The following is a 27,015-nucleotide window of genomic DNA, read 5'->3' on the forward strand; positions in this document are numbered from 1 at the left end:
TTATTGCTCAAAACATGGAACTGGGAGAGATCACTGGAGAAATTTTTCGGTGAATTATTGAGTATTGTCTAGCAGACCCTGTCTGGGGAGTATTGATTCCCTCGGGGTGTGAAATTTCGAATGACTCTCGGTTAATTCGGCTTGTTTACAACTCTGTAAAAGTAGAAGTTAATTTGTAGAAAAGGGTGGGAATGCAAATGATTCTTTTCTGAGAACAATGCAGATGATTCCTGATCATAGCAAAACAAATGAGTTTTGTCCAGCAAAGACTCAATTAATTTCCATCAGTTAGAAAAGCTGATTCCAAATATTAGAGTTTGTTGCCCTGTATGATATTAAGCAGTTTCGCATCATTAGGAACGTCGTTTCAGAATGCCTTTAGCAGACTGACTATATAAATCTCTGTTGCTCAAATCCTTTGAATTAGTTGTGGCATCTTAATGGTTCCCTCATTAATTAGTGAGTTGAGTAAAATCTTTGATACATTCATCTTATATTTACATGAGTGTCACGTTATTAACTTTTTGAAAATTACACTTTAAAAGGTGCTTGCACTATAGGGGCTCAATTATTAGTTGAGCAAAGACAAGATATGGAAAAACCATAAACAGAGTGTACCATAAGTGATAAATTGTCAGTATGGCTTTGAGAGGCTGTGGTAGTTTCTGGGTGACTGTGTTCTTCTCATTTACCCTACGTTGCTTTTATTCATTTGGCAGACAATTCTGCTTTGCATTATGGAGTGCAGAGGAAGGGAGTACAAACCCGAGTGAGATACAATCGCTGAAATAGAGCTGTTAACAGGCTAGTGTGGGAGAAAGACATGAACAATCCTTACGAAGTAATGATAATGGGTGGGGAAGAGAATAACATTTGAGATCTTACTGTGTCCTTATCCTTTATATATATATATATTTTTTTTTTTTTTTTTTTAAGGATTGGCACCTGGGCTAACAACTGTTGCCAATCTTTTTTTTTTTTTCTGCTTTATCTCCCCAAACCCCCCCCCCCCCCCACACACACACACAGTTGTATATCTTAGTTACAGGTCCTTCTAGTTGTGGGATGTGGGACGCTGTCTCAACGTGGCCTGATGAGCGGTGCCATGTCCATGCCCAGGATCCGAACCCTGGGCTGCCGCAGTGGAGCGCGCAAACTTAACCACTCAGCCACAGAGCCGGCCCCTGCTTTATATTTTTTATGATGCTGTATATTTGTTATTTTATTAACACCTACAATTTTGTAGGAATTTTGCCCCCATTTTATAACTGGAGCACAGACAACCAGCTAACCGCTGTAATAGTAATGAACAAGAAGCTATGGGAGCCCAGAAGCAATTTCTCATGCTTTAATTTCTGAGATCAAAGCATTTCTCTCATCTCGCTCTTAGCTTATTTGGTTGACTCTGGACTCGGGCCAAATCCTGCCGCGGAAGGCCCACGGAACGGCAAGCCTGTTGCAGGCCTGGCTGGTGAGGACGGTGTCGCCGCAGAACGGTGGAGTTCTTCTGAGGTTTGGAGTCAGTCAGGACCAGCTCCTTGCTGAGAAGCCAGAAATCTGGAAGGTCAGAGATAGGTAAGGTTAGCTTACCTCTTAAGCTTTCAGTCTTGAGAGCCGCTTGCAGCCCTCAGATATCCGATATCTGAGAAGGGGGAGGAGGTGGCACCCAGAGTGGCGTGTTACTTGGGAGAGTGCCAGGGCTTGGCACCGCCTCCTCCACCCACAGTGCTAGAGAGAGTTGCGGAAGGTGGACGGTAAACGCTGGCAAATATTGACAGAAGTGAAGGCCACGCAAGACCATTTGGCGTAAGTCTGTTGCGGAAGGATAAGCCTGCAGTTCAAACGGACTGGTCAGCTGGATTTGCATGAACAGAACCTGCGCAATTTCTAAAACTGAGTTTTAAAACTGGCAGCTCTTTTACCAGCCCTGTGGGCTTTTGTGAAGTCCCTCCCTGTCCCAACTTCTTACAGCTGTTCTTGTTTCCTGTGGTAGGATTTTTTTCATTCCTTTCAGAGAAGGGAAATCAATATAACCCCTTCTCTAGGAGGAAAGTGGTTAGTCTGATCTTAAGCAGTGTTAGAAGATATATTTTGATCCAAACCAGGTATCTGGGCTGGGTTAATTCCAGCCTGGGACAAGGGATCGCTCACAAGATGTTTTTCCGGTTTGTATGCTATCTCGTGGTTGTGTGGCTGATTCCTGCCTCAGATGGTACGTATGCTTTTTTTCAAGCTCGGCTGACAAGACTCTTGATAGCAGTTTGTGGGTTATGAGGAATTCTATCTAGGATTGTAATGAAATTTAAATTAATGAAATTATTTCCTTTTTTGAAAAATCTCAAACTACTTAGCCTAATGCTCTGTACTCAATAGGGGCTTAGTAAATATTTAATGATGATTCTGCCCTGTGAAGTGAGTGGTCACCTGTTTACTTTCCCCTTCTGTTCTGGGAGCAAAAAAAGTACCCATTTTGGAATCTTGAGAGGTGTTATCTGTTACAAATGCCAGGACTGCTATTTTGAAATCTTGAGAGGTGTTATCTGTTACAAACGCCAGGACTGCTATTTGGAAAGGGGAATGTTTCTTCAGGAATGGAAACTGATGGTTGAATTTGAGTGAAATTCCTCTTATCGTTTTGAAAACAAAACTTTGGGAATCCTTGGGGAGGGAGGGATACGGAAGCACACAGGCCTGGAAGAGTACAAGGAATCAGAATCAGTAATCCAACAAAATGCACTGGATGGGGAATCCTATAAGGGCTTCCTCACAGCGCATGGTGTGCCAAGTGACTCTGCGTTCTTTTTCCTTCCAGCAGAGAGCTGTCTGTACAGATGGAGAATAACTAGTCCTTGTCTTTTTTGTTGTTGTTGAGGAAGATTAGCCCTGAGCTAACATCTACTGCCAGCCCTCCTCTTTTTGCTGAGGAAGATTGGCCCTGAGCTAACATCTGTGCCCATCTTCCTCTATTTTATATGTGGGACGCTGCCACAGCATGGCTTGATAAGTGATGTGTATGTCTGCGCCCAGGATCCGAACTGGCGAACCCTGGGCCGCCAAAGCAGAGCATGCAAACTTAACCACTGTGCCACCAGGCTGGCCTCAGTCCATATCTTTATTATTAGTATTTTTAGGAATAGCTGGATTAGTTCTCTTTTATACCCAGAGTACAGAACACTAATATGTTTATTTTTTATTCATATGACCAAATTCACATCTTTTTGCATTCTCTCCTCTTTTTCCACCTGGGAAAAACAAAACAAAACAAAGTAAAAAATGACGAGTAATATGTATATTTGGCAGGATGAAAGGGAAGAAAATATCTGCCTCAAACACAGGCTCAAGAATTTTGAGCAATGCTTAACATAACAGGATGATGAGCATGCTCTCGGTAATTTCCAGTCATGCTTAATTATCTTTAGTAAGTTCAAGTGCCAATTGTCACTCTTGTGCATGACCAAGACCTTTTCTGCCACACTTAGGCCAACCCAGTGTTTTCTCATCCTGCCCTGATGTGGTTTGGTACCAGGTACCAGTCCCCATTAAAAACTGCATTTGTAGCTCTAATTTCCTGTTTTCTCAATGAAGCCTGACAAAGTGTAACCATTGCTGTGGTGGGCTTCAGCCTAGCCCTTTCAGATCACTGCCTGCTTTCTTCTTCAGCGGGCCACTGTCCTGACCCTGTGCTGGTGAATGGTGAATTCAGTTCCTTGGGGCCTGTGAATGTGAATGACAAAATCACGTTTAAGTGCAATGAGGACTACATCCTCAAGGGCAGCAATTGGAGCCAGTGCCTAGAGGACCACACCTGGATGCCTCCATTTCCCATCTGCAAAAGCAGTAAGTGTAAGAGAAACAAGCACAAATCCCAAAGATACTGATCAGCAGTGACAGCCTAGGCATTCGCCACATCCTTGCGATGCTTTCCTCTTTTCCATGTCCGGGAAGGGTTTAGGATCTAGCACACAACCAGGAAACAAGTGGAGCTCACAGAGCCAAGCCTCAACTCAAATGATGTATTCCAGTGAAATGAATAGCACCTTTTTCTTTTCTCAAGTAGGAGTCCTGTCCTACTTATGTCCTAGGTCCGACATAGGGTAGTTTGGGGCATGTGACTATTTTTTTTTTTAATTTCAAGATAGTGACCTAAAGTTTTTATTTGAGAAATACACAAAAAAGGGGGTAACCCAACAACTCATCCATTACAAGATTATATGAAATAAGAGTTGAAATACCTCTTTCTATCACTACAATTCACAGCTCTCACAGGTAGTTATATGTGTTTATTTCATGACTTTTTTTATGTTTATGCAGACGTTTTAAATAAACAAATGCACACACACACACACCTGCACACATATATACCTACTAAAATGAGACTTTGTTATATATATTTTGTGTGTGTGTGGATGTGAGGAAGATTGGCCTTGAGCTAACATCTGTGCCGATCTTCCTCTATTTTATGTGGAATGCCGCCACAGCATGGCTTGACAAGTGGTGCTATGTCCGCACCCAGGATCCAAACCTGTGAACCCTGGGCCGCCGAAGCAGAGCACATGAACTTAACCACTATGCCACTGGGCCAACCATCGATACCACATTATCTTGATTACTGTAGCTTTCTAGTAAGTCTTGAAGTTGGGCAGTGTTAGTCCTCCAACTTTGTTCTTCTCCTTCAATGCTCTGTTGGCTCTTCTGGGTCTCTTGCCTCTCCATATAAACTTTTTTGTAGACAACCATAAAATAACTTGCTGGGATTTTGATTGGGATTACATTGGAGATTCAATAGCGATAAAAATGAAAAGAGCTGAATCTTGACAATATTGTCTTCTTATCCATGAACATGGAATACCTCTCTGTTTATTTAGTTTTTGTTTGATTTTGTTCATCAGAGTTTTAGAGTTTTCCTCATGTGGATCTTGTATGTATTTTGTTATATTTATACCTAAGTATTTAATTTTTCTTGGGTGCTAATGTAGATGGTATTATATTTTTAATTTCAAACTCCATTTGTTCATTGTTGGCAAAAGCAATTGACTTCTGTATATTAATCTTGTATGCTGCAACCTTGCTATGATCACTTATTACTTTCAGGAGCTATTTTTGTTGATTCTTTTGGATTTTATACATAGACAATCATGTCATCTGTGAAGAAAGACAGTTTTATGTCTTCCTTTCCAATATATATACATTTTATTACCCCTTCTTGCCTTATTTCATTAGCAAGAACATTCAGAACTATGTTGAAAGGAGTAGTGAAAGGGGACACCCTGCAAATATATTTTTTGGAAACTGATGAGTAATGTCTATATTTGGCTGGATCAAAGGGGAAGAAGCATTTTGTCAGAAAGTAAAATGTACAGCAAAGTTACTTTAAGTGAGACAGCATTAAAATGGTAAATTATAGTTATTGCAATTAGTATACCATTAAAATAGCTAAGTACTGACACAGAAAAGTAAAACCGTTTATTTTAAACTAGTGGGAAAAGTCTGTATTCAATGGTAAAGGGATTATTATCTAATTAGAAAAAAACAAAGTTAGGACTCTACTCACACCTTACCAAAAATAAATTCTGAATGGATTTAAATATATAAATGTAAAAAGCAAAATTACTACATTATTAAAGAAAATATAAAAGAATATGTTTATTATCTTGGAATGGGGAAAGTCTTCCTAAGCAATAACATAAAGCCCAAAGGAAACCAAGAAAATGGGCAGATTTAACTAGATTTTAAAAATCAAGCTTCTATATATTAAAAGACATCATAAAAACTAAAAGACGTAATAGACTTGAAGAAAATATTTGCAATATATTTGATGGTAAAAGAGTTAATATTTCTAATGTACAAAGACCACCTAAAATTAGTAAGGAATAGACAACCCAATAGAAAAATGGTAAATCTTAAGCGTAGACAATTCCAAAATTAACCCCAAACAGCATTTACAAAAGGATATTGAATGTTACTAATAGTTATGGAAATGTATATTAAAATTAGATACAAGTTCTTTGCTGATCAAATTAGCAAAGATTAAAAAATCTATTTCATCTCTTATCTTTCAGGATATGAGGGGCTATGAGAGCCACTTCTGTCAGTGACAGAAAGTGACATAACTCTTTGGAAGTATTTTGGCAGTAGCGTTAAAATAATAAATGGACATGCAGTTTAAAAGCACCAACCATATATGCTTATTTAGGGACTTTGGGGTTACTTAAAACATATGTATATACTCAGTGCACATATACCAAATGCGCATCTGTATAAACTACAAGCATCTATCATTTACATCATTAGCTCAACACAGGTTTAAAGTGCTTATTTCTTCCAGGCCTTTTCTGTTTTACTCTCCTTTAATACAGTAGTTCCTACTCTAGCTCCCAAATGAAGGATCTCTGTCTTTTTGTGTTAGTTCATTGCTCAGTTCTAGGGGACGCTCCCTAGGTTCCTAAATAAAGCAGATTCTCTTCTGTTTAGACCCAAGATCCATGTCATCTCCTTCAGTTCAAAACTATACTCCTAAAAGCCACGAGAAGAACCGGGTCTAACTGGAATTCTTTAATCAACTCGTTAAAGTTCGTTTTTCGTTTCCTCTATACAACTTTTGAACTCAGTTTTTGATCTTTTAAAAATTACTTATTAAATGCTTAAGTAATCATCTCTGTTGTAGAAAAATACAGAAAATAAAAGAAAAAAACATTTAATTACCTACAAACCTACCACCCAGGGATAACAGAGTGCTGTGAAATATAATTTTCAGGCTTTTTTTTCTGTTCATATATAGTTTGTATGCCTATGTTTTACAAAAATAGTGTTATATTATACATACTCTTTTATGCTTTGCTGTTTTTGCTAGACTATTTGTTTTCAAGAGCTTTATGTTTCAATAAATCTACATTTACATAATTATTCTTAATTTAGCCTTTAATCTTGATCAACATCTTTGGGCTCAAACAGTCTCAGAGCTGAAAGGGAATTTAGGGATAATATTATCTAAGCTGCTTGTCTTATAGGTTGGGAAGGAAGCCAAGGAGGAGGAAATGGCTACTTTAGTGCCACGTGGTCAGTGGAAGAGGCAGAAGCGACACTCACAACATCTAGAACCTCGTCCAAGCCTTTCCCACAGTTTTACAGACTCCCAGTTCTGTTCTCCTTTTTTCTGCAGCTGTCATATTGCACAACTGTGTCCCACAGGGGATGTCAACATGCATCTGAGCTCACGCTATTTATCTCCTGTCTCAGGGAGTTAGTCCTTCCACCACTACCTATGGTCTAATTTTTCTTTATTTGTACACTGACAATTAGCATCTCTACAACTTAAATTTCCTTTCCTCAAGCTCCAGCCTGTCGGAAAGTACTCTTTAATTGCTAGCGACTCAGAGGGTAAGCCGGGGGAGGGGGCCTGTCCTGACCGGACAGAAGGAAATGAGTGGAGAGCACATCCTCAGGTCCCGCCTGTGCTGCTGTGACGAGGCCGGTGCTGGCATGGACGGCTGCACTTGGACTGCACAACTCTCACACCTACATTCATTCCTGTCTCTCAGGACACTGTGGCCATCCCGGGTATCCAGCTCATGGCTGTTTTAAAGGAGAAGACTTCACCTCAGGATCTACCATAACTTACTACTGTCAAGAGAAGTAGGTGTACGCAGCCTTTCAAATGCGAGATCTCGCCCATTGATGGGGAGCATTGTTTTTGGGAATGACCCAGTTTGTCTCAAATTAGTCCCCTGATTGCCTCCTGCTTCAGGATTCTGAGCTCATTCTGATTTCGAAAACTACTTTAGCCCACTGCCAGCTCTCCCCAGTCCCTAGAAGACAGACTGGTCCTCCTATTTATCCTAATTACAGTACCGTTTTTTTTTCCTCTTAGTTAAGACAAGATAAAATATTAAAAATGTGTGTTTTTCAAAAAAATCTCAGAACAAAAAATTGAAAGAAATACGGAACATGTGGAAGTGCAGAAATAGAAGAATTTAAAGTAGAGATCATTTTTTTTTAAAGATTTTGTTTTTCCTTTTTCTCCCGAAAGCCCCCTGGTAACAGCTGTATATTTTTTTAGTTGTGGGTCCTTCTAGTTGTGGCATGTGGGACGCCTCCTCAGCATGACCCAATGAAGAGTGCCATGTCCGCGCCCAGGATCCGAACCTTCGAAACCTCGGGCGGCCAGAGTGGAGCGCGGGAACCCAACCACTCGGCCACGGACAGGGCAGGCACCCTAAAGTAGTGATCTTTAAAACATCCTGTTTAAAGTCCAACCTTCGTTTAGACTGCCTGGTCACCCAGCTTACAGATCTCCTAGTATTTTTTTTCTCTTGCCTCAATCTTATTAACTCAAAGTCATGTGGCCTCACTGGCACTTCAATCTTATTATCTACTTCCAAGGACTTTGCAGTCAACTCTCAGGTTTTTCTGATTAAAATCTGCAGCTCTTTTTTAGCCAGTTCTCTAAGATTTATTTGAGGGCTGTCTCTAGCTTTCTACTCCCTTTTAGAGCATAGATGACAGATGCTGTTTTTAAGTTATTGAATGATGAAGTTCTTCTTCCCTCACCCTCCCCACCCAAAAACTGTTCGCATAAACACACATATTTAGAATTTCTCACTTCTCCATGTTTTACGGGCTGACTCATCATTTGGGTCCTCTCCACCCTGAAGGAGAGCAGTTTTGCTTTATTACTGTTTTGCAATCCTGAGACAACTTAGGCATGCCTTCAGGTTCCGGGGCAGGGAGGATCCTGTCACAGTATGAGATACTGAAACACACTACACAAAACCAGCCTTGGTTGCCCAGTTCAGGAGTGGGAAAGGCAAAGTGTTCCTGCAATTCTAATTTCTGTTCAGGTACCACTTAGTGGGCACACGGGACCAACAGTGCGTTGACGGGGAGTGGAGCAGCCCACTTCCAGTCTGTGAGTTGATCCAAGAAGCTTCCAAACCAGCTCCACAGACCGAGTGCGAGAAGGCACTTGTAAGTAGAAGGCTGTTGGTGGTGTTCACAGCCGTATCTCCAGGGCCCGGGTCGCTCCTGGCACACTCCGTAAACATCTGTTCAGTTTGGGATGTCTTTGAGCGCCTTGGCCTGATTGCAGAATGTGGCTCGTAAACTGTTAACTCCTACTTTTATATTTGGAAATTCCCATTCTCCACCATCAGCACAATTACCTCATGAGGCCCTGTTGGCGGGCGTTGTTGTCTCGTGAACTTTGTACCACAAGGTGCATAAACTCATGTCTTAGACTTAAAAATATTCCTGTGAAACGTCTCTAAAATTCTTGTGGACTTCAAAAGGCACTGAACAGATCAATTTTTGTTGAGACTGCTCCTTTAGTTTATATTAATTACTGGGATAATAATAACTACATTTAAGCCAGAAAATTTAAGTGACTTATCATGTTGAAGACCCAGGTCTCTGCTTAAGCCAGCCCGGCTCTGAGCCCCGGTCAGGGACCGAAGCACTACCTCCCGCCCTCAAAGTGGATAGCTAGGTCTCAGTTCTTAAGTTGTAACTTAAAAAATTTCTTCTTTCTGCCGCTTGACTTTCAGGAGAGTGAGGAACTTTGTAAAGCCATAAAGAGCTATATGCAAAGATTACAGGAAAACGGCTTAACAATGGAGGATCTAAAATATTCTCTGGAAATGAAGAAAGCTGAGTTGAAGGCAAAAATGTTGCCCTGACATTGTAGCTAAACCAACTGGGTAATTGAAATACACCTTTGAATAAATTTTTCTCTTGGTTCTGAAATTGGTTTCAGATTTGTCTCTCATTGGACTGAAATGCAACTTCTTAGTAACCAACTGCAGTTGTATAATGCACTGTGTGTGTGTCTTTGCACTGTGTGTGTGTCTCTGCACGTGTGTTGCGCTCAGAATGTGGAAATGCCCAGTGTGGTGGTTGTTTGTGTTTAAGACCAGAATTAGCAGCACATTAATGGGGAGTGAAGGGTTTAATTTCTTGTCTATAAGGAGAATAGGAAGCTCGAGTTACAGCTAAGGGTGTGCCTGGTATTTTAATATGAGACATGCATGATGAGGCAAAAATTAACCTCAAATTAACCAAAACTTATGAGGCAAAAATTAACCTCTGGTTTTGTGAAAATAGACTCGTAGCAGTTACATTCTTAAAATGACCTATTGAGACAAAAGTAGAATTAGCACCCAAACTCTTTCCTGGATGTCCCCTACATCCTGTTTATGAAGCCAGGTTTCCAAATATCCTGCAGTAATGTTGCTTACTGTCTTTTGAGTGAAACCCAGCCCTGCGTGGTAAATGTGAGATGGTGCAACTTAAGCGAATCTATTTCCTTCTCCTTTTTAGAGGGCAGAAGAAGCAAGAATCCTAAGGTTTTCCTGTCAAGATGTCATAGTGAGCCAATATGACAAGCTGCTCCCATCTCTCACTGTGACCTCTACTGAAAGCACATAGGAAATCTGGGTAAAAAACAAACAAAATACATAGAAGAGCTTGAAATGATGGAAAAATCTCTAGGTGGAGTTATGAAGGAGAATAAGAAATGGACTCTCAAATAGCCCAGTCTCTCAGTAGATGCAGATATGTATGTAGACATCATTAATTCAAGGTGGTTAGAATGAAATAAACACCTTTCACTGAACGTCATGCTATTTGGGAGCTCAGATGTGAAGAGGATGACTTCCATCTGGGAGGAGGAGGAGGCAGGGAAACTATCAAGGAAGGAGTCCCAGCTATTTGCGCCTTTAAAAGTGAGCAGGATTTAGAGACAAAGATTAGGGAGGAGGACATTCCAAGTGGAAAGATTTGAGAAATGTAGTAAGAGAGTCACAAGCTTTTAAACCATGTAAATCCACTCCTACGATTAATCTAATAGGAGCAAAATGATTTTTGATTTGAAGCTGTTCATTACATACTAGCAAGACCTTGTGAAATATCCAATCTTAGGAAAATTTTTAATAAATTATGGTACAGCATATGCAAAGCAGCCTTTTACAGTGGTAATTATGAACAGAAACGTCTTAAAATATAAGCTTAAGTAAAAATAGAATAGGGAATAACAAGTACTTACGATTTCTTTATAACCTTTATTCTTGTAGAAAAGGACTGGGTAATATTAGGCAGAGAAGAAAACGGTTATCTTAGAGTGATGAAGTTACAGGTCTTTATTCTCTTAAAATTCTTTAATGTTTTAAATTGCTTTTAATCGTTTTTTTTAGAGGCGTTGCACAGAAGCAGGGAAGATTGGGCATATCTAGGGCATAGCACATGGCCTGGATTGGCCTGGATAAAGCACGGGAATGATGAGAAGGAAGGCTGCAAAGATACATTAAAGCCAGCTTGTAGTGGGTTTTAAAGGGCGTGTTAGAGAGCTTAAACTTTATTTGGTAGGCAGCGAGTAGAGATGGGAGAATTTCAAGCAAGGAAGTGATAAGAACAGAACATGGAAAATTTCTCTCACCCCAATATGCAGTACAGGTGGAAGCAGGAAGAGACAGGACCCAGGATGGCCTGAACTGGTTTGGTGGCAGCAGAAATAGAAAAGAAACAGCAGACAGGAGAGACATTGCAAAATCAAATAAAAACAACTTGTCAACTGGTCGAACACTGGAGGCTGAGGGAGGGGAAGTGTTTAAAGATAGGTCCAAAATTCCATTCCTGGGGGCCTAGATTAACATCGGGGTCAGAAGGTGGCCTGGGCAGGAAAGGAGTAGTTCTCCTTGGGATGTGCTGCATGTAAGGCGCTTGTAACCCAAAACGTAAGTCTGAGATGAGGAAGGCAATCAGAGATAAAGATGTCGTTATGAGGCAGTTCTCTCATAGGGGATAATTAAAGCCATGAGGGCAGGCAAGAGAATTAAAGATGTGAAGAGAAAAATTTTAACAAAGAAGAACCTGAGATGCATCTATACTTAAGGATGAACAGGAGGAAGAGGTGGTGACAAGAACTAAGAAAGAGCATTAGTAAGAGAGGGGAATCGGGGAGGTTTAGGGTAGTGGAAGTCAGAGAAGGGGATAGTTTCAGAAAGGAAATGATCAGCAGTTTTAGCAGCTGCGGAGAAATCGTAAGAGATGAGTTAAAGAAATTTTGAATTTGGAAATAAGGGCGTGCCTCAAAGAGGAGGTCAATAAGGCAGGAAGGAGCCAGACTGGGGACAACAACAGGAGGGGCAAGGAGCGACTAATGAGAAGGAGTCTTTTGAGAAATTCAGCATCTTGTTACAGAAGAAAAATGGATTTTGAGATTTTAGCAAGGTTGAAGGAACATTTCAGAATGAAAGACACATGGAAAATAAGGAAGGAAAAGAGCAAATCTCTTCTGAAACAGAAGTGAATAAGGAGAGAAAATTTGAGGTGGATAGAAGATAATGTAGAATGATTTTTTAGCAAAATAGGAGGCAAGATCGTCTGCTGAGAGTGAGTAAGACAATGTGGTGACCTGGAGAGAAAAATTTGGAACAGTCACTGTGGAAAGTAAAGAACAGGGCTCCAGTAGATTGGGAAATGGTATTCTGAAGACCCAATTTTGGTCGTGGTTTTGCTATTTCCTCCAGTTTAGGTCTTGTATGGTATTTCCTCCAACCTAGCTCTCAAGACTCTGCACAGTCTGGAATCCTCCTCTATGCCCATTCTTGTCACATTAACCGATCAATCTCATCTTTGTGACTTGGCCCACCTCTCTTTATCTCTACTATCTTTCTCATTTTCATCTAATAATTTCCACTCTTCAACTCTCATCTGTCAAAACTTCAACTGTGGTTCAGCTCCTTCTTTTCTGAAAACTTTATGGGACTTTTGGTCTTTATTACAGAAAAAGTGCAGTTGTCAGGAAGAATTGCTCTTTAATAGCAATCTCCTGAGCACATAAACCTTAATCCTGAGGATTAATAGCTTAATTGGGTAATGTCAGGGTTTCAGATCCTTCCTAGATCTATGTGATGACAAACATGGCCAGTCCATCATTGCGTTCTCCTGAGTAGCACTCAATGATAGACCAACTTCTGGAGGTCATTTCGTGCCCAGCCGTCAGTAGTAGGGGTGGTGGTGGTAGTTAACATTATATATTCCAGGCAACTCAACAAATGTGTTAAACTCCTCGCCTTTTATACTTGCTTAGGGTGGGATGGAGACCAGCACAGGGTGAGGTCATCAGTCCCTCAGCCCCAGGAAAGCCTGCTTTACCTAACATCATGGAAAGTGGATCATTTTTGTGGACCTAGTTTGAACCCTACAGTATCCAAGGTTTCCGGGCTATCTGGATTGCATCTTGTATAACCCTCTTGTGTTTACGAAAAGAAAAAAGAATTCTGGCATCAAATTCATATTACCTTTTCACTTAGGGGAAATGGTTGGCAGAGGAGAAAATCAACTATTGCGACATGTTATAAAGATTGAGGGCTAGTGAAGAGAAAGGAGATTAAGTAAACACTGGTGCTTTATTTCTTCTGTTAATTATTCATTGCACCAGTAGAGTCTCTGCCCATCCATTTCCGTCCAGCCAACCACAGGGGCGGAAGGTAGGACTTTTTGGTGGAGCAATTACTAGTAATCTTCAGGGTATTCCGGTAAGCTCTGATCTGGGGAGGAACTAGGACCATCAGAAATCAAGGCTGTTTTCTTCCTTGGGAAACTACCCAAGGCAGCTTGATAGAGTCTGCTACTTCTTCCTCAGCTGCCTGCAGGTCAGTGGACTACTTGGGGTACGCTGGGGAAAAGGCTGGCGATTTGGCCCTTTGAGGAGTGCAAGATTAGAAGGATAAGACAGAGACAAAAACTTGGGGATGTTTTCAGCAGACATCTTTGCAGAAGTTCTGCAGTGAGAGGTAGTGTGACTTGAAAAGTACTTTTAACCCCTTCTGGGCCTCAATTTTTTGTTATAAATGGGGAAATAATAATGCATACTAATAAAATAAACTGAAGCAGGAAAGAAGTAAGACATTGCTCTCATTATTCTATCTAAAAGGTGAGTGTATTGGTCCATTGGTCCTTTACCACCTCTCCACGCAGGGGAGCTGCGGCAGGAGGGAAGCCAGCCTTCCCAAGGGGCTCACAGGGACCTACTGTTCATAGTCTACCTTCTGAAAATTGGTGCAGTTTCCTTTGGAGATTTGATTAACCCCTCCACATCTCCTCCGCCATGGGCAGCAAAGACCTTTAGATTTGATGATAAGAAGGGTGTTGATCAGCCTCTAGTTAGTTTCTGAAGCTGGCAGCCTTTGCTGTCTTCACCTCCTTGCTCTCCCTCACTCTCTGAATCTGGCTACGCTGATTACTCTTCCTTCTTGAAACTCCCTTCTCCCTTGGTTGAGCAGGACGTAGTACAATTCTGGTCCTCACTTCAATTCTTCAACTTCTCTTCACTTTGCTAACCCCTGGTCTGTCCCTAAATATAGCAGCACAAGGAGAATGAAAAGGAGAGTGTCCAGAAGAGGAGGAAGCATCAACGAAGGTTTGTGTTAAGTGTAGAGATGCATTTCAATATAATATGAGCACAGAAGGAAGGAGCTGATGGAGAGAGAAAGGCATTCTAGGAAGGGAGGGGAAAGTGTGGAAGCGAGTTCTTCCCGGAGTCTGAAAGCAATGTGGTTGAGAGTGCAGGTGTAAGCAAGGAGACAAGCCACCTGAGGCTGAAGAGAAATATCCTTTCCAGAGGTATCTGAATTTTCGAAGGAGGAGTTTAGACAAATAAATACAGTAACTTAAAAGTAATCTCTAATCGAAGGAGAAATTTGGGGGCTGAGGATTTTCCCAGCACCTCTCAAAGTGTACTGCATAGCCGATGCCAAGGACTTTTCACAAGAGACCCTCCATGTTGACTATAGTTCTTGACCTGATTTTATTTCTATAGGAATTGAGAAGGTGGTGAGGTTATTGAAATAGGAGGGCTTTGCTAGGGAAGTCTCAGCTTTTCAGTGGCAGTTACTGAATTCCAGACTTTGTAGGAAATAGAAAGATGATCTAAGTTTAATGTCATTGTTTTAGAGATGACAAACTGAGATCCAAGGAGCTGATGTAGCTTCTTCAGGATCACAGAATTGGATTGCAGTATTGCTGGGACTCAAACTCAGGTCTCCTCAAATCACAAGTCCTAGCCTCCATCTCTAGGCTGTGTGGTCTGCCGAGCCCTGTGAAGGTTCTGCTGAGGGACCACAGGAGTAGCGGTGGTGAGCTGCAAATGCTACACCTGGCCCACTGAACCACCACACATCCTGAGAACCAGTAAGGGGAGTCGAATCACTGTAGCACCTCTTCGAAGTTGACAAGGCACTTCACACACTTTATTTCATTTGGTCCTCAGTAAGGCAGGTAGTCATTCTTACTCTGAAGATAAACTGAATTGAATTTCATTTATTCCACATTATTGGATAACTAGTATATGCCAGTTACAATACAAAGTTAGAATTAGAAATTTGAATAAATAACTTCTCTGTCTTCAGGGGACCTATGATGTATTTCAGGAGGCAAAAGTGAACAGATAGTTACAGATGCTGTTACAATTAAGGTATCATCAAAGTCTAGGAGAGCATAGAAGAGACTGATGTTTCGTGGTGGGGTTGAGCAATCCTTCACCAAAGAGGTGACATTTGATCTGGATAGTGCGTCAAGGGGAGGTTGGAAGTAAGAGCACTCATACACAAGAGACATTACATGCAAATGCTTGCAGGTGTTTAAAAAAGTTCCAGGATGCATTTTGGGAAAGGTAAGCACCTTCCTAAGGTTGAAGCACAGTGTTTTAAGTAAGCAGAAGCAGTGGGAGAGTTGAGAGAGGTTTGGGTACCATGGTTGTTTTTAAGTAAATTCCTTTTTAGGAATATAACAGCATCAGTGTGGAAGAGGCCTTGCAAAATGTTTGGAGGCTTTTGCAGTGGTCTAGGGTGGGGTGAAGGGAATTATGAGAACCTAAATCTGGACTACGGAAGTGGGGTGTAGGAGAGTGACAGATTCTAGCACTGCGATGGCCAATGTGACGCGACCTGTTGACTGAATATGGAAAGGGGGCAAGAGAATAGGTTAGGATGACTCGGGTTTCTATTCTAGGAGACTGGATGGGGATTATTAGCTTAGCTGAGACGAAACAGAGGCCAAGCAGTATTGGAAGGCGGATAGTACGTTCAGTTTGGGGTGTGTTGGATTCAAAGTGCCTGAGAGATAGAAATGAAGCAGTAGGAAAGACTGATCTGGGATTAAGTTATAACAGGAATTATGACTTCAATTTTTTTAAAAAGGGTTTTTTGCTTACATAAGAACTCTAACAAGTGGTTTCCAGGGGCAGGGGTGGGAGCTGGGGCGGTGGTGAGAGAAGTCAGGAAAGGTTGGCAAAAGGGTACGAACTTTCAGCTATAAGGTGAACCAGGTTTGCGGATCTAACGTAAGACGTGGTGACTATAGTTAACACCATATTGAATAATTGAAATTTGCTAAGAGAGTAGAACTTAAATAATCCTGCCCAAAAAAGGATAAATATGCGATGTGATGGCTATGTTAATTAACTAGATAGTGAGGGGAAGTCTTTCCACACTGTGTTCTTGGGTCCAATCACCATGATGGACACTTTAAATATCTTACAATTTAGTCATACCCCAATAAGGCTGAAAATTTTTAAAAAAAGAAATCTAACAGAGCCAAAGTTTCAGTTTACTTTCAGGATTGCAAGCAAAGGAGAAAGTGTAATAATTTATTTCCGGATTTGCAAAGAAAACTCGCAAGTGTCTAGAACTTTCAAAAACAGAAATGTTAGTTTAAATGTTATCCCAAACGAAAAACAATTTGCTAAGATAACCAGTCAGAAATATAGACTTTTCCAGGGTTAAAGGTTACATTCAAGCGACAAAGCAACAATCTCTAAAGTGCAGGAACGACTCCTTCGTTAGAAATAACATCTGTGCGATCAGTCTCGTGATGAAGACGTCTGCTCTGCTGCAGCTGCAGGAGAGGAGAGAGGAGTTCCTCCTGATTTTGCTGAGATTTCTTTCACCAACTTTTAGACAGGCCCACAGTTTTAAGGTGAGCACTGGAATTCCACCAGTTAGCAACAAGAGTAAAGGAGACAGGCCTGACTGACTCAAAATTTACATGTGGGAGGGAATAGGGCAGAATAAGATTTTTATTAACGGTTGAGTTTATGGAACACGGAAGTTTCGCTCCTGCAGGGGATAACTGGGCCCGGATGTCTGTGAGTGAGTCATGGATGATGGCCAAAGTCAAGGGCGGAGATGAGCTCCTCTCAGGAAGACACTGAAGGTTGAGGGAGGACAAAGCCCAAGGACAGCACCCCTTGGGCACCAGAGTCTGCTCTGAGTGTGAGCTGGGTCTCACTATTACCAGGGGCCACAGTGAACACCCGACCAAGGGCTCCTGGCCCAAGTCCAGTGGGCTTTCCTCTGCACCCGGGCTTCACTAAAGTCCCTTGGCGATGCAGTCATTGTCATTTTACATAATTACTATGATGATGTTTTGACTCTAGGAGTTCTAGTCCTGTCAGAGTCACATTCCAACACCAATTCTGTCACTCTCTTCCCTAACATTTCTTTTGAAGACTTCAGATATCAGTCGTAAGCCAAACCAGAATCAGAGTTGTAACACTACACTGTAACGGGGATATGGAGATTGACCTGGAGGATGGGAGAGGGCGTTGGAGAAGGGACTGGCAGAATGAGCAGGATTGAAGAGGGAAGGGCAAGAGGGCAGATGATATGGGCAGGGGTGGGAGCTGGAAAGGGTTTGGAGCTGTCAGGGATGCAGGTCCAGCTGGAGCACAGGGCTCAGACCTAATGCTGAAAACCTCGTCACCAGCAGCCGATTCCTGAAGGATCAGTTCACTGCAATCAATTTGCTGAATTTATCAAATTGTCAATTGACCGAACATTGCTTTAAGAAATATTCATTTTGAATATATTCAAAGGTTATGAATATATTCTTTTTGAACATAGCTCATGAATATGTTCTCTGTTTCAGCATTTAAAGTATTTTTGTTTAATTTCTTAAAACTAAGGACTTAATCTTATGGCTGTATTTTTATAAATATATTCATGAATATTTTCCTGCGTATATTCAATGTATGTATTCTTCTTGTGACTATTGTAACAACTGAGACAATTCACATGGGAAATGTGCACTTTACACTACTATCCTCTTGATTTTTTATAGTCAAATTCTATTTTGCCAAAATATTGGTATTTTAAACTCTCTTTCTTCAATTTCACTGAAATTCAATAAATATACCAATCTACAGTCTTGACAAAAATTAAACTCATTCCTATAGTTTTTATATTCATAACAGTTTTTATTAGGTGGGAGAAATTGATCATATTTGGTACATTTCAGTGATGATTTCTTGGACTGGTTTTCTTCATGTGGAACTTGCCTTACCCCCAGCTGTCTCCAGTCTCATCAGATTGTTAGAGTAGAAGGAGAGACTAGAGACTGAAAGGGAGGTCCTAGGGAAAGAGAGAGAGGGAAACAAAAATGAAAGGGGATGTGTAAAGGCCCAAAACACTGGTCCTGGCTCCTCCTAACCTCTTTAGACCACTTCAATTCATTTAGTACAAATTCTCTAAACACATTCTTAGGAAGTGAACACATTTGATAAGTTGTTCATTAGCTTGAATTTATTTTTTGGTAGAATTGTCCTAGCAGACATGATAGGATGTGCATGGGATGGAGTTGCTCACAACTGACAGCAGGTGGAGGAATGGCTTCATCAGAGCTGAATTTTGGAGAGAGAAGATTACATCAGTTATTTCTCAATGGAGAATTTACGTCCCTTCACACAGCACGAAAGACAACTATAAATTTTTTCCCCCTATAACGTGGGACAGAAACATCTTTGACGAAAATATTGAGGAGACTCCCTTTATCTAAATGGATATGTGCTTAGTATAAATTATGGACATGTGGGGAGTGTAGAATCATCTGGAGCTAACAGAGATATCAGAATGAAAGATCAATTCAATGTTTCATTGGGGGTTAACTTCATGTACTCCTTTGAGGACAAGGTCTATTTCTAACGTGAATTTAAGATATATTGCTTTTTCCAAATGGAACGGGAATGGTGGTGAAGAGAAAAATGTCCCTCATGATTTTGCTTTAAGTAAATCTTTAAATAGTCTGATTAAATAATGAAGGCACATTTGTCATGTGTATTTCTCTCTTTCTTTATATATTTGTATGTATCAACATATATAGATGCTTATATATCTCTATATACAAAACCATTTTTTCAAAACTGCAAATTATACAATTAGATGGTTGATTGCTTTGGTTGACAGTTGCCATGAGGGACTCCCAAAACTATTTATAGGGACCCAACTCCTTTCCTCTAACTCATCACTTTCCTGCCTTTTGGTTTGTTTTGTTTTACGTTTCTTCCCTCTTCTCTAACTCCTCTGCCATTTCCTTGGCCTGTCATCTCTGCGGCTCACCTGGCCAACTGCAATAGTCTTCTTAATCAGCCTCCCTGTTTCTTCTCTCTGTTCGCTTCATTCTTTCATGTACACATCTGCCAAGGCGTTCTTCCTAAAGCACAATAATGTGTCACTCCTTAGCTTAAAAACAAAAACTGAAAAATAAAATCCAAAACAAAAAAATAATGGCTCTTTACTCCCCAAAGAGTAGCATCTGTAAATTCCTAAACTTTACCCTGACATCCCATTTAGACACATAAACTGCCCCCTCCTTAACAACTATCTCTCCATCTCAGATACCTTACTTTCCAGCCAAGTTGAAGTACTATCTACTGTTCCTCCAATTTGCCCTGCATCCATTCTCTAACTTTTACAGCTTGCATAACTCAGCTACAGCCACCTCCCTTCTCTCCACTTGGAATTAACCTCTCCCTGAACAGAGTGCTTCCACAGAGGCTAAAACTCACTGTCTTGTGTTGTAACATCTGTGCTCACATCTTTTCTTCCCCTCTAGGCTGTAATGTCCCTGAAGACATGGATCCCATAGCATTTATCCTAGTGCTTTGTGACAAGTAGGAATTCAATGACTTTATTAAATTGAGTTCTTTCAGCAGAAGAATGTGGGAGAAGCATCAGGCTATGCATCCCCCAAGAGCTCCAAACGGGACCCTTCATAGAAAGTGGAAAACGGCAGCCTGGCCCTTCTCTAGGCTGTGGAGACTCTCTGATCCAACTCTGTTCCAAGTGACCTTGGTCATTGCTCTGTTGGCTACTGTTCTTGGTGAGTAATGGGGAGATAAAGTCAGATGGGCAAGAAACATCAAAGATCATTCACTCATTCACTTTTAAGACTAACAGGGAGATGATTAAGCTTTCAACAGAAATCCAGCTTCCGTGACAAAGAGTTTATTTGAACTTGGGATTTATTAATTTGGAATTTAAGGGGATTTGGAATTTAGGGGGATTTGCTTTACCCATAAAAGAGGCAGTTTCTTAGACACTTCCCTCTAGAGTTCCTTCTCCAGGAATTTCCAAAACAATCTGTCTCCCAACCACGACTTGAACAAATCCATGTTATCTGTCAGTCTGACTGAACAATTTTTACTGCCTGTGGGCTTACCCAGAATGGAGAGGGGAAGTGCATACTTCTACTGGGGCTCCTAAAAGGTAAATTGGTCCTGTATTTAGTTCTTACAAGGAAAGTAGGATTAAGATTTTTGCATTTCAAGAGCTCCACGCTTCTCCCCTCATATCATTCAAAATCCAAAAGGTGCAAAAAAGTACAAATTAAAAATGTTATTCTTGTCCATCTCCCAGCCACTCAGTTTCCCTTTCATGAGGCAACAAATACATAATATTATTATCAATGAAATAATATGTTTCTGTTGAAGAAAACTGTAGGGACTTCTGGCTTTGCCTGGATGCATCTGACTCAGCAGATATGGAGAATCTAATAGGCCAATGAAATCATGTCTTCTATCCTTTTAAGATAGGTAATCTCATATAACAGAAGAGGAGAACAACTTCCGCCTTTGATCATTATCGTTGTCATTACCATTTATCAACAAACATGGATTACTGATCACTCACTGGATTCTTTGAACAATGAGGTTAATAGGAGTTATTATTTTTCTTGATTAGAGGAGAAAAGAACAGTTCCTGCTCTAAAAATCATGCTACTGAAACATTAAGATGCTGAGTGCCAACCTATAACTTTTGGTGCTCTTTGTCATTTCGGTGTCCAGGTGATTGTGGTCCCCCACCGAATCTATTGTTTGCTTCTCCAATAAATGAGTTGAATGAGACAGACTTCGAAGCTGGAACTATTCTGAAATACAACTGCCGCCCTGGCTACAGTAAGACCAGTTCAAAAAATTCCCTTACCTGTCAACACGGAGGTGTTTGGAAATATACTCCCTTCTGTACCAGTAAGTAGGAGCATTTATTTTTCTTATTTGAGATTTTTCTTTCTTTGCCACATTGTCTCAGAAACTGAGCTTTCTGAATGCAAATGAGAGTTTTTGGTCATTAAGAAATCATCTAGTTTGTCCGTTACTGATTTCAATGTACGCCTGTGTGCCACTTTTTGAAAAACAGAAACAAACACACAAATAAATAAAGAGAAAAATTAGGAGCTACCTAATTGTATTGAAAAATAAGTCTATCCTTTGCATAATTCAGCAAACATTTCCTTCAGAAATGAACTACAAATTCAGTTTTAATACATTGAAAACCAGATTCACTCTCTACAAAATTATAAAGTTATGTGGCTAGGAAGTGGTAATGCAGTTTCCGAAGAAACGTCACCCCAAATACCCGCCGTGTTGGAAGAAGATGCTGTGTTTCACTCTCAGTTGGGAATACATTCTATGATGTTTTTCCAGTTGTAAGGTATCAATATATAATCTTTTTTTGTTCCTCTTGTGACCAAGAACATGCATTTTTGAGTGGTCTAAGTTCAAAGTACATGCCACAGACATAGAACGGAGTGTGGCTTCCTGGTCAACGTATTAAGTCCTGGACTAAAGATTCCATTACCACAGTGATTTAACTGAGCATTTCTCTCTAATGGTAAAAGGTACTAGAAAAAAATGAGGTCAAATTTTGTGTTCATTTTTCCTCCAAAATAAAAGTTCAGCGAGTCAATATCAGAGATAAGTTCGGATCTGAGCCTCTGGGTCTTTCTGGGAGCAGAGGGCGAAGCCAATCCATCAGTCTTCTTTTCTGATGCCATAGCTCTGAGTCCTCGGAATCACTAATCATCATTTTAATTTTTCTCTCAGAGAAACGATGCAGAAACCCAGGAGAATTACATAATGGGCAAATAAGTAAGACAGATCTCTCTTTTGGATCACGAATAGAATTCAGCTGTTCAGACGGGTGAGTGTGAGGCAATCTAGAAACAACACTTCCTGAAAATTAATTTTAAAAAATAGCTAATGTGTTCATATATTTCTAAAGTAAAAATGAGGTGAAAAGTATACACTGACAATTCTCACCTCCCCTCTATCGCCATCCACCCCATTCCTTCCTGTCCTTAAACAGAGATCCACTTTTATTGGTGTCTTATGTATCCTTCTAGTGTTTACTTTTACAAATACAAGCTAAGAAATTAGTATATGTTTTTATTTTGCACCTTTCCAATAGCAAATGTAGTTTTGAATCTTGCTTTAATTTTTACTTATCAATATATACCGAAGATGTTTACATATTTGTGCATAGAGTTTCCTCATTAATTTCCTTGTATAACTGGGTAGCCTATTATTGTGTGATGTACCATGGATTAATAATCTCTTTGCTGGATCCATGGATATTTCCCATCTTTTGCTATTCTGAACAGTGCTCTGATGTATTACCTTGAACATTATCATTTTGTCCATGTGTACTTATATCTATAAGTTCCCAGAGTGAGATTTCTGGATCAAAGAGTACATATATTTGAAAATTTGAAAGATATTGCCAAATTGCTTTCCCTAGGGGTTACATGGATTTGCACAGTACGCAAATGTCTCTTTCTGTAAATTTCCAACTAAGTATGTTGTCAAACTTTTGAAAACTTGTCAAATTTTTGAAATTTTTCCAATCTAAGAGGTAAAAATGAAATCTCACAATAGTTTCAACATATTTTTCTCTTGTTGTGAATGAAGTTGAGCATATTTTTACATATTCAAGAGATATTCATTTGTGAACTGTTTGGCATGTCCTTTGATGATTTTTTTCTATTAACTTATTGAACTTCTTATTCTTAATTTCTAGGATATATGGACATAAAGACACATACACGAGCCTAGGCATGTTAGGGTTTAGCCTTTGCTTCTAATATGAGCTACAAATTTTTCCCCAAGTATATTGTTTTTCTTTTGACTTGGCTGTTGGTATGTTTTTTCCTCTCAAGGAGAAATTGTTTTTTATGCTGTCAAATTTATCAATCTCCTTTTTAAAAATGGCTTTTACATTTTAGGTCTTAATTTGAAAGGTCTTCCCCAGTATAAGATTTTAAACCATGTATTTGCCTAGATTTCTTCTAATTTTATGTTTTCATATTGTTTAATGGTCAAAGCTTTGATCCATTTGGAGTCAATATGTATAGTGTGCAATATGAGGTACATGGTGGTGTAGTGGTTAAGATGCTGCGCTCTCACTGCCGGGGCAGGGGGCTCCTTTCCACTCATCTGTCAGTTGTCATAGTGTGGCAGCTGCATATCGCTGTGATGCTGAAAGTTATGCAACTGGTATTTCAAACACCAGCAGGGTCACCCATACTGGACAGGTTTCAACAGAGCATCCAGACTAAGACAGACTAGGAAGAAGGACCCGGCCAGTCACCCCCAAAAAGTGGAATAGCAGTGGAGTATTGTCTGATACAGCACCCGGAGGGTGAGAGGATGGCACAGAAAGACCAGGCAGGGTTCCGCTCTGCGGTCCGCAGGGCCTCTAGGAGTCAGGATGGACTCAAGGCACTGAAAACAACAAATGAAGGACATATCCTAGTCTATATTTTTCCATATGGCTTTCCTGTTATCCAATATCACTTATTTCAAAATCCATCTTCAATCTACTAAATATACATCGGGGTCTATTTTTGGGTTTTCTATGTAATGCCGTTGTTTTACCTATATATTCACATACACATTCATGGTCATCCACTTATTGAGGCTTTATAATATGTTTTAATAGCCAATGTGGGCAGATCTACATTATTGTTCTTCTTTTTTGGAATTTTCCTGACAATATTTATTTGTTTATTTTTCTATATGAACTTTAAAGTTAGGCATATTTTTGAGACAGTGTTGGATTAGTTTTTAACTTAATTTTAGAAGAATCGTTTTGGTTTTTTGTTGTTTTTCAGTCTCCCTAGACAAGAATCTATTACTGTAGGGGAGGCAAAACTTTTCCTCTACCCTCTTAGGGTCTCCGGTTGGGCCCGAGAATTAAGTTGACATAAGGCAAATTGACAGGAGAAAAGCATAGAAATTTTATTTTTACGTGTACCTGGGAGCCTTAACAGGAAAATGAAGGCCCAAAAAGCAGTTAGGCCTAAGTGCTTATATATTAGATTGAACAAAGAGTAGTAACTGTGAAAAAGTAGTAAGTAAAATATATGGAGAGGCCAAAGGAAGATAAGGACTGTTTTTAACGAGGCCTGTTGGTCCAGATTTCCCTTGGTCTCAACTCCCCCTCTCTGGTGATGAGTGTCTCTCCCTCAGATCTAAGGAAGGGCATCTTTCACATGGGAGTTCGAACTACTGCTTTCAGTAAGGAAAGGAGGGGTCAGAGCGCCCTTCTTGCATCTGCTGTTTTTCAAGTGCATTTACCTTGAAATAATCCTTATGCCCAAGTGGCACATTTTGCCATGGCATATTCTGTGCCATTCGTTTTAGTCTTTTTCTCTTGTTTCTTCAGGAGTGTTTCAAAGTTGTCTTCAAATAGATTTTGCATTTCTTGAAGTGTTTAAACCTAGGCATTTCATTTTTGCTATTTAAAATGTATCTTTTCTTCCATTATATGTTCTGATATATATATATAATTGATTTCCGCTTGTTAATTTGATATCTCAGCTAACTTCTTGAATTCTTTTATTATTTATAATAGTCTTTCAGTTGAATTCTCTTGGGATTACCCAGTTTGCAATCATATCATCTGTAAATAGTGGTTGTTTTACCTCCTACTTTCTAATTTTTATATTCCTAATTTCTTTTTCTTTTCTATGTCAGTTGTATTGGTCAGGATTCACTCTGAGCAACTATATATATATAGTATATGTGTGTATCTATATGTATATATGTATATAGTATATATATATATATACGTGTGTGTGTGTATATATATATACACTATATATATGATAAGGGATTTATTATGGGGATCTGACTTGATACAGTTGTGGGAGCTGGTTGAACAGTGTACAGGAGGCTGTTTCTTCTTTGTCTGGTGCTGTGGCCTGAAATCAGCAGGATAGGCAGCCAAAAAGGGAAGATGGGGGCCAGCCCAGTGGTGTAGTGGTTAAGTTCCCGTGCTCTGCTTCAGCAGACTAGGGTTTGCAGGTTTGGATCCCAGGCACAGACCTAGCACTGCTAGTCGAGCCATGCTGTGGTGGCATCCCACATAAAATAGAGGAAGTTAGGCACAGACATTAGCCCAGTGACAATCTTCCTTAAGCAGAAATAAAAAAAGGAAGGATGGCAACAAGTGCTAGCTCAGGGCCAATCTTCCTCAGGAAAAAAAAAGGTTTGTTGTTTACCTGAAATTCATGTTTAACTAGGCACCCTGGTCATTTATCCTAGGTATTTTAATTTGCTAAATTTGGCAACTTTAGTTTAATGGAACTCTTTTTGTACCCCATGTGCCACATAATGACATTTCAGCCAGTGGTGGACGGCATTTATGACAGGGATCCCATGAGATTAGTACCATGCAGCCTAGGTGTGTAGTAGGCTACACCATCAAGGTGTGTGTAAGTGCATTCTATGATGCTTGCACTATGATGAAATCACCTCATGTATGTATCCCCATTGTTAAGCAATGCATACATAAGCACATACGTGTATGTGCATATATGTGCTATTTATATATATATTTTATATTTAGAAATATTCAAAATTTGGTTCTAGTGGTTACCTTTATACATTTACATTTATATAATATCATTATTCCCCGTTATCGCTAGTCAGTTTAAATTTGTTCCTTGTTATGAGCAACAGGAAACTTATCTTGTACCCTCTCTTCTCCTTCCCACCTGCTCTGTCTTTTCTACGAGTAAATTTATGTCATTTGTGTAATCTCAGTGTTTACTTTGTATTTAACATTAAACACTCACATGTGTCTATAGCTTGAGTCCACTCCCAACCCTTGCAATGTGGGAGTGGGAGAGTTTGTTTTCCTGTCCACTCTCGATCTCATCTCCTATTTTTTGCTAGTTATTTCATTTCAGCACTGTCAGAGCAGTGCCAAACATCTATATTTTTATTTCATTAACATTTGTATTTCCTTCAGCCACTCTTAGCCCCACCTTTCTTTTTGTCTTAGATCACCACATTCAATGCCCACCACCACTTTTTTGTTTGTTAGGTTTTTGTTTTTGCTAAAGTTTTCCTGTCATTGCTTGGTTGGCTGTAATTTGTCCTCTGGTAATTTCTTAAAAGAAAAAAAACCTCCAAGTGAAAATTATTCCTTGAGTTCTTGCAGGTTCAAATAATATCCAGGACCTTGATACTTAAAAAATAATGTGGCTGGATAGAAAGTCCTTGGCTCATCTTTTCTCTTCCAGATCATCTCGTTGACAGTGCTGCACACCTTTGGTTGGTAGGTGTTGCTGTGCAGAACTCTGGCACCAGCCAGGAGTTTTTGTCCCTAGATGGGACTTGGTCTTTGTTTGGCTGTCCAAAGATATTATTCTTTATCTTTGAAATCTAGTAATCCTACTCTTAGCTGTTTTGGTGTGGACCATTTTGGTTCAATTTTTTGCTGCTATGTGATGTGCAATTTTAAAGTGTAGATTAAAGTAGTATTTTATTTCTGTAACAGTTACTTAAAATACATTTAAAATAGCTATTTTATTCTGTTTTGTGTTCCTTCTTCAGGTTCTCCAATTAGGTGTTGATTCTCCTTTGCTTAGCATTTATATCTGACATTTTTCTCTAATCTTTCT

The 27,015-nt window shown here is 39.9% G+C and overlaps 2 protein-coding genes across 33 annotated transcripts in view; both read left to right on the forward strand.

The window, feature by feature from the left end:
- The first annotated feature begins 1,413 nt into the window (after positions 1 to 1,413).
- C4BPA (complement component 4 binding protein alpha) overlaps positions 1,414 to 27,015 on the forward strand; it is a 44,683-nt gene continuing 19,081 nt past the window's right edge. The window contains exons 1-6 of one of the 32 annotated variants that reach the window (XM_070266627.1): positions 13,447 to 13,646; positions 14,358 to 14,413; positions 16,813 to 16,968; positions 19,979 to 20,148; positions 21,113 to 21,295; positions 22,151 to 22,247. In XM_070266627.1, coding sequence (XP_070122728.1) covers positions 19,986 to 20,148; positions 21,113 to 21,295; positions 22,151 to 22,247 — 443 coding nt within the window. In that variant the 5' untranslated portion in view covers positions 13,447 to 13,646; positions 14,358 to 14,413; positions 16,813 to 16,968; positions 19,979 to 19,985. Of the gene's footprint in view, positions 1,576 to 12,110; positions 12,382 to 13,315; positions 13,928 to 14,357; positions 15,665 to 16,759; positions 16,969 to 19,881; positions 20,149 to 21,112; positions 21,296 to 22,150; positions 22,248 to 27,015 lie in introns of those variants that run through there. The other 31 variants (XM_070266612.1, XM_070266609.1, XM_070266608.1 and 28 more) reach the window with 31 other exon arrangements.
- Positions 1,719 to 9,738, forward strand: C4BPB (complement component 4 binding protein beta). Its single transcript, XM_014739474.3, has 5 exons — positions 1,719 to 2,212; positions 3,661 to 3,837; positions 7,539 to 7,632; positions 8,838 to 8,964; positions 9,540 to 9,738. Exons 1-5 carry the CDS (start codon positions 2,155 to 2,157, stop codon positions 9,669 to 9,671), a joined length of 588 nt encoding a protein of 195 aa, XP_014594960.2. The 5' UTR covers positions 1,719 to 2,154; the 3' UTR covers positions 9,672 to 9,738.

The sequence above is a fragment of the Equus caballus genome, chromosome 5, assembly GCF_041296265.1.
Source record: "Equus caballus isolate H_3958 breed thoroughbred chromosome 5, TB-T2T, whole genome shotgun sequence".
Taxonomy (NCBI): domain Eukaryota; kingdom Metazoa; phylum Chordata; class Mammalia; order Perissodactyla; family Equidae; genus Equus; species Equus caballus.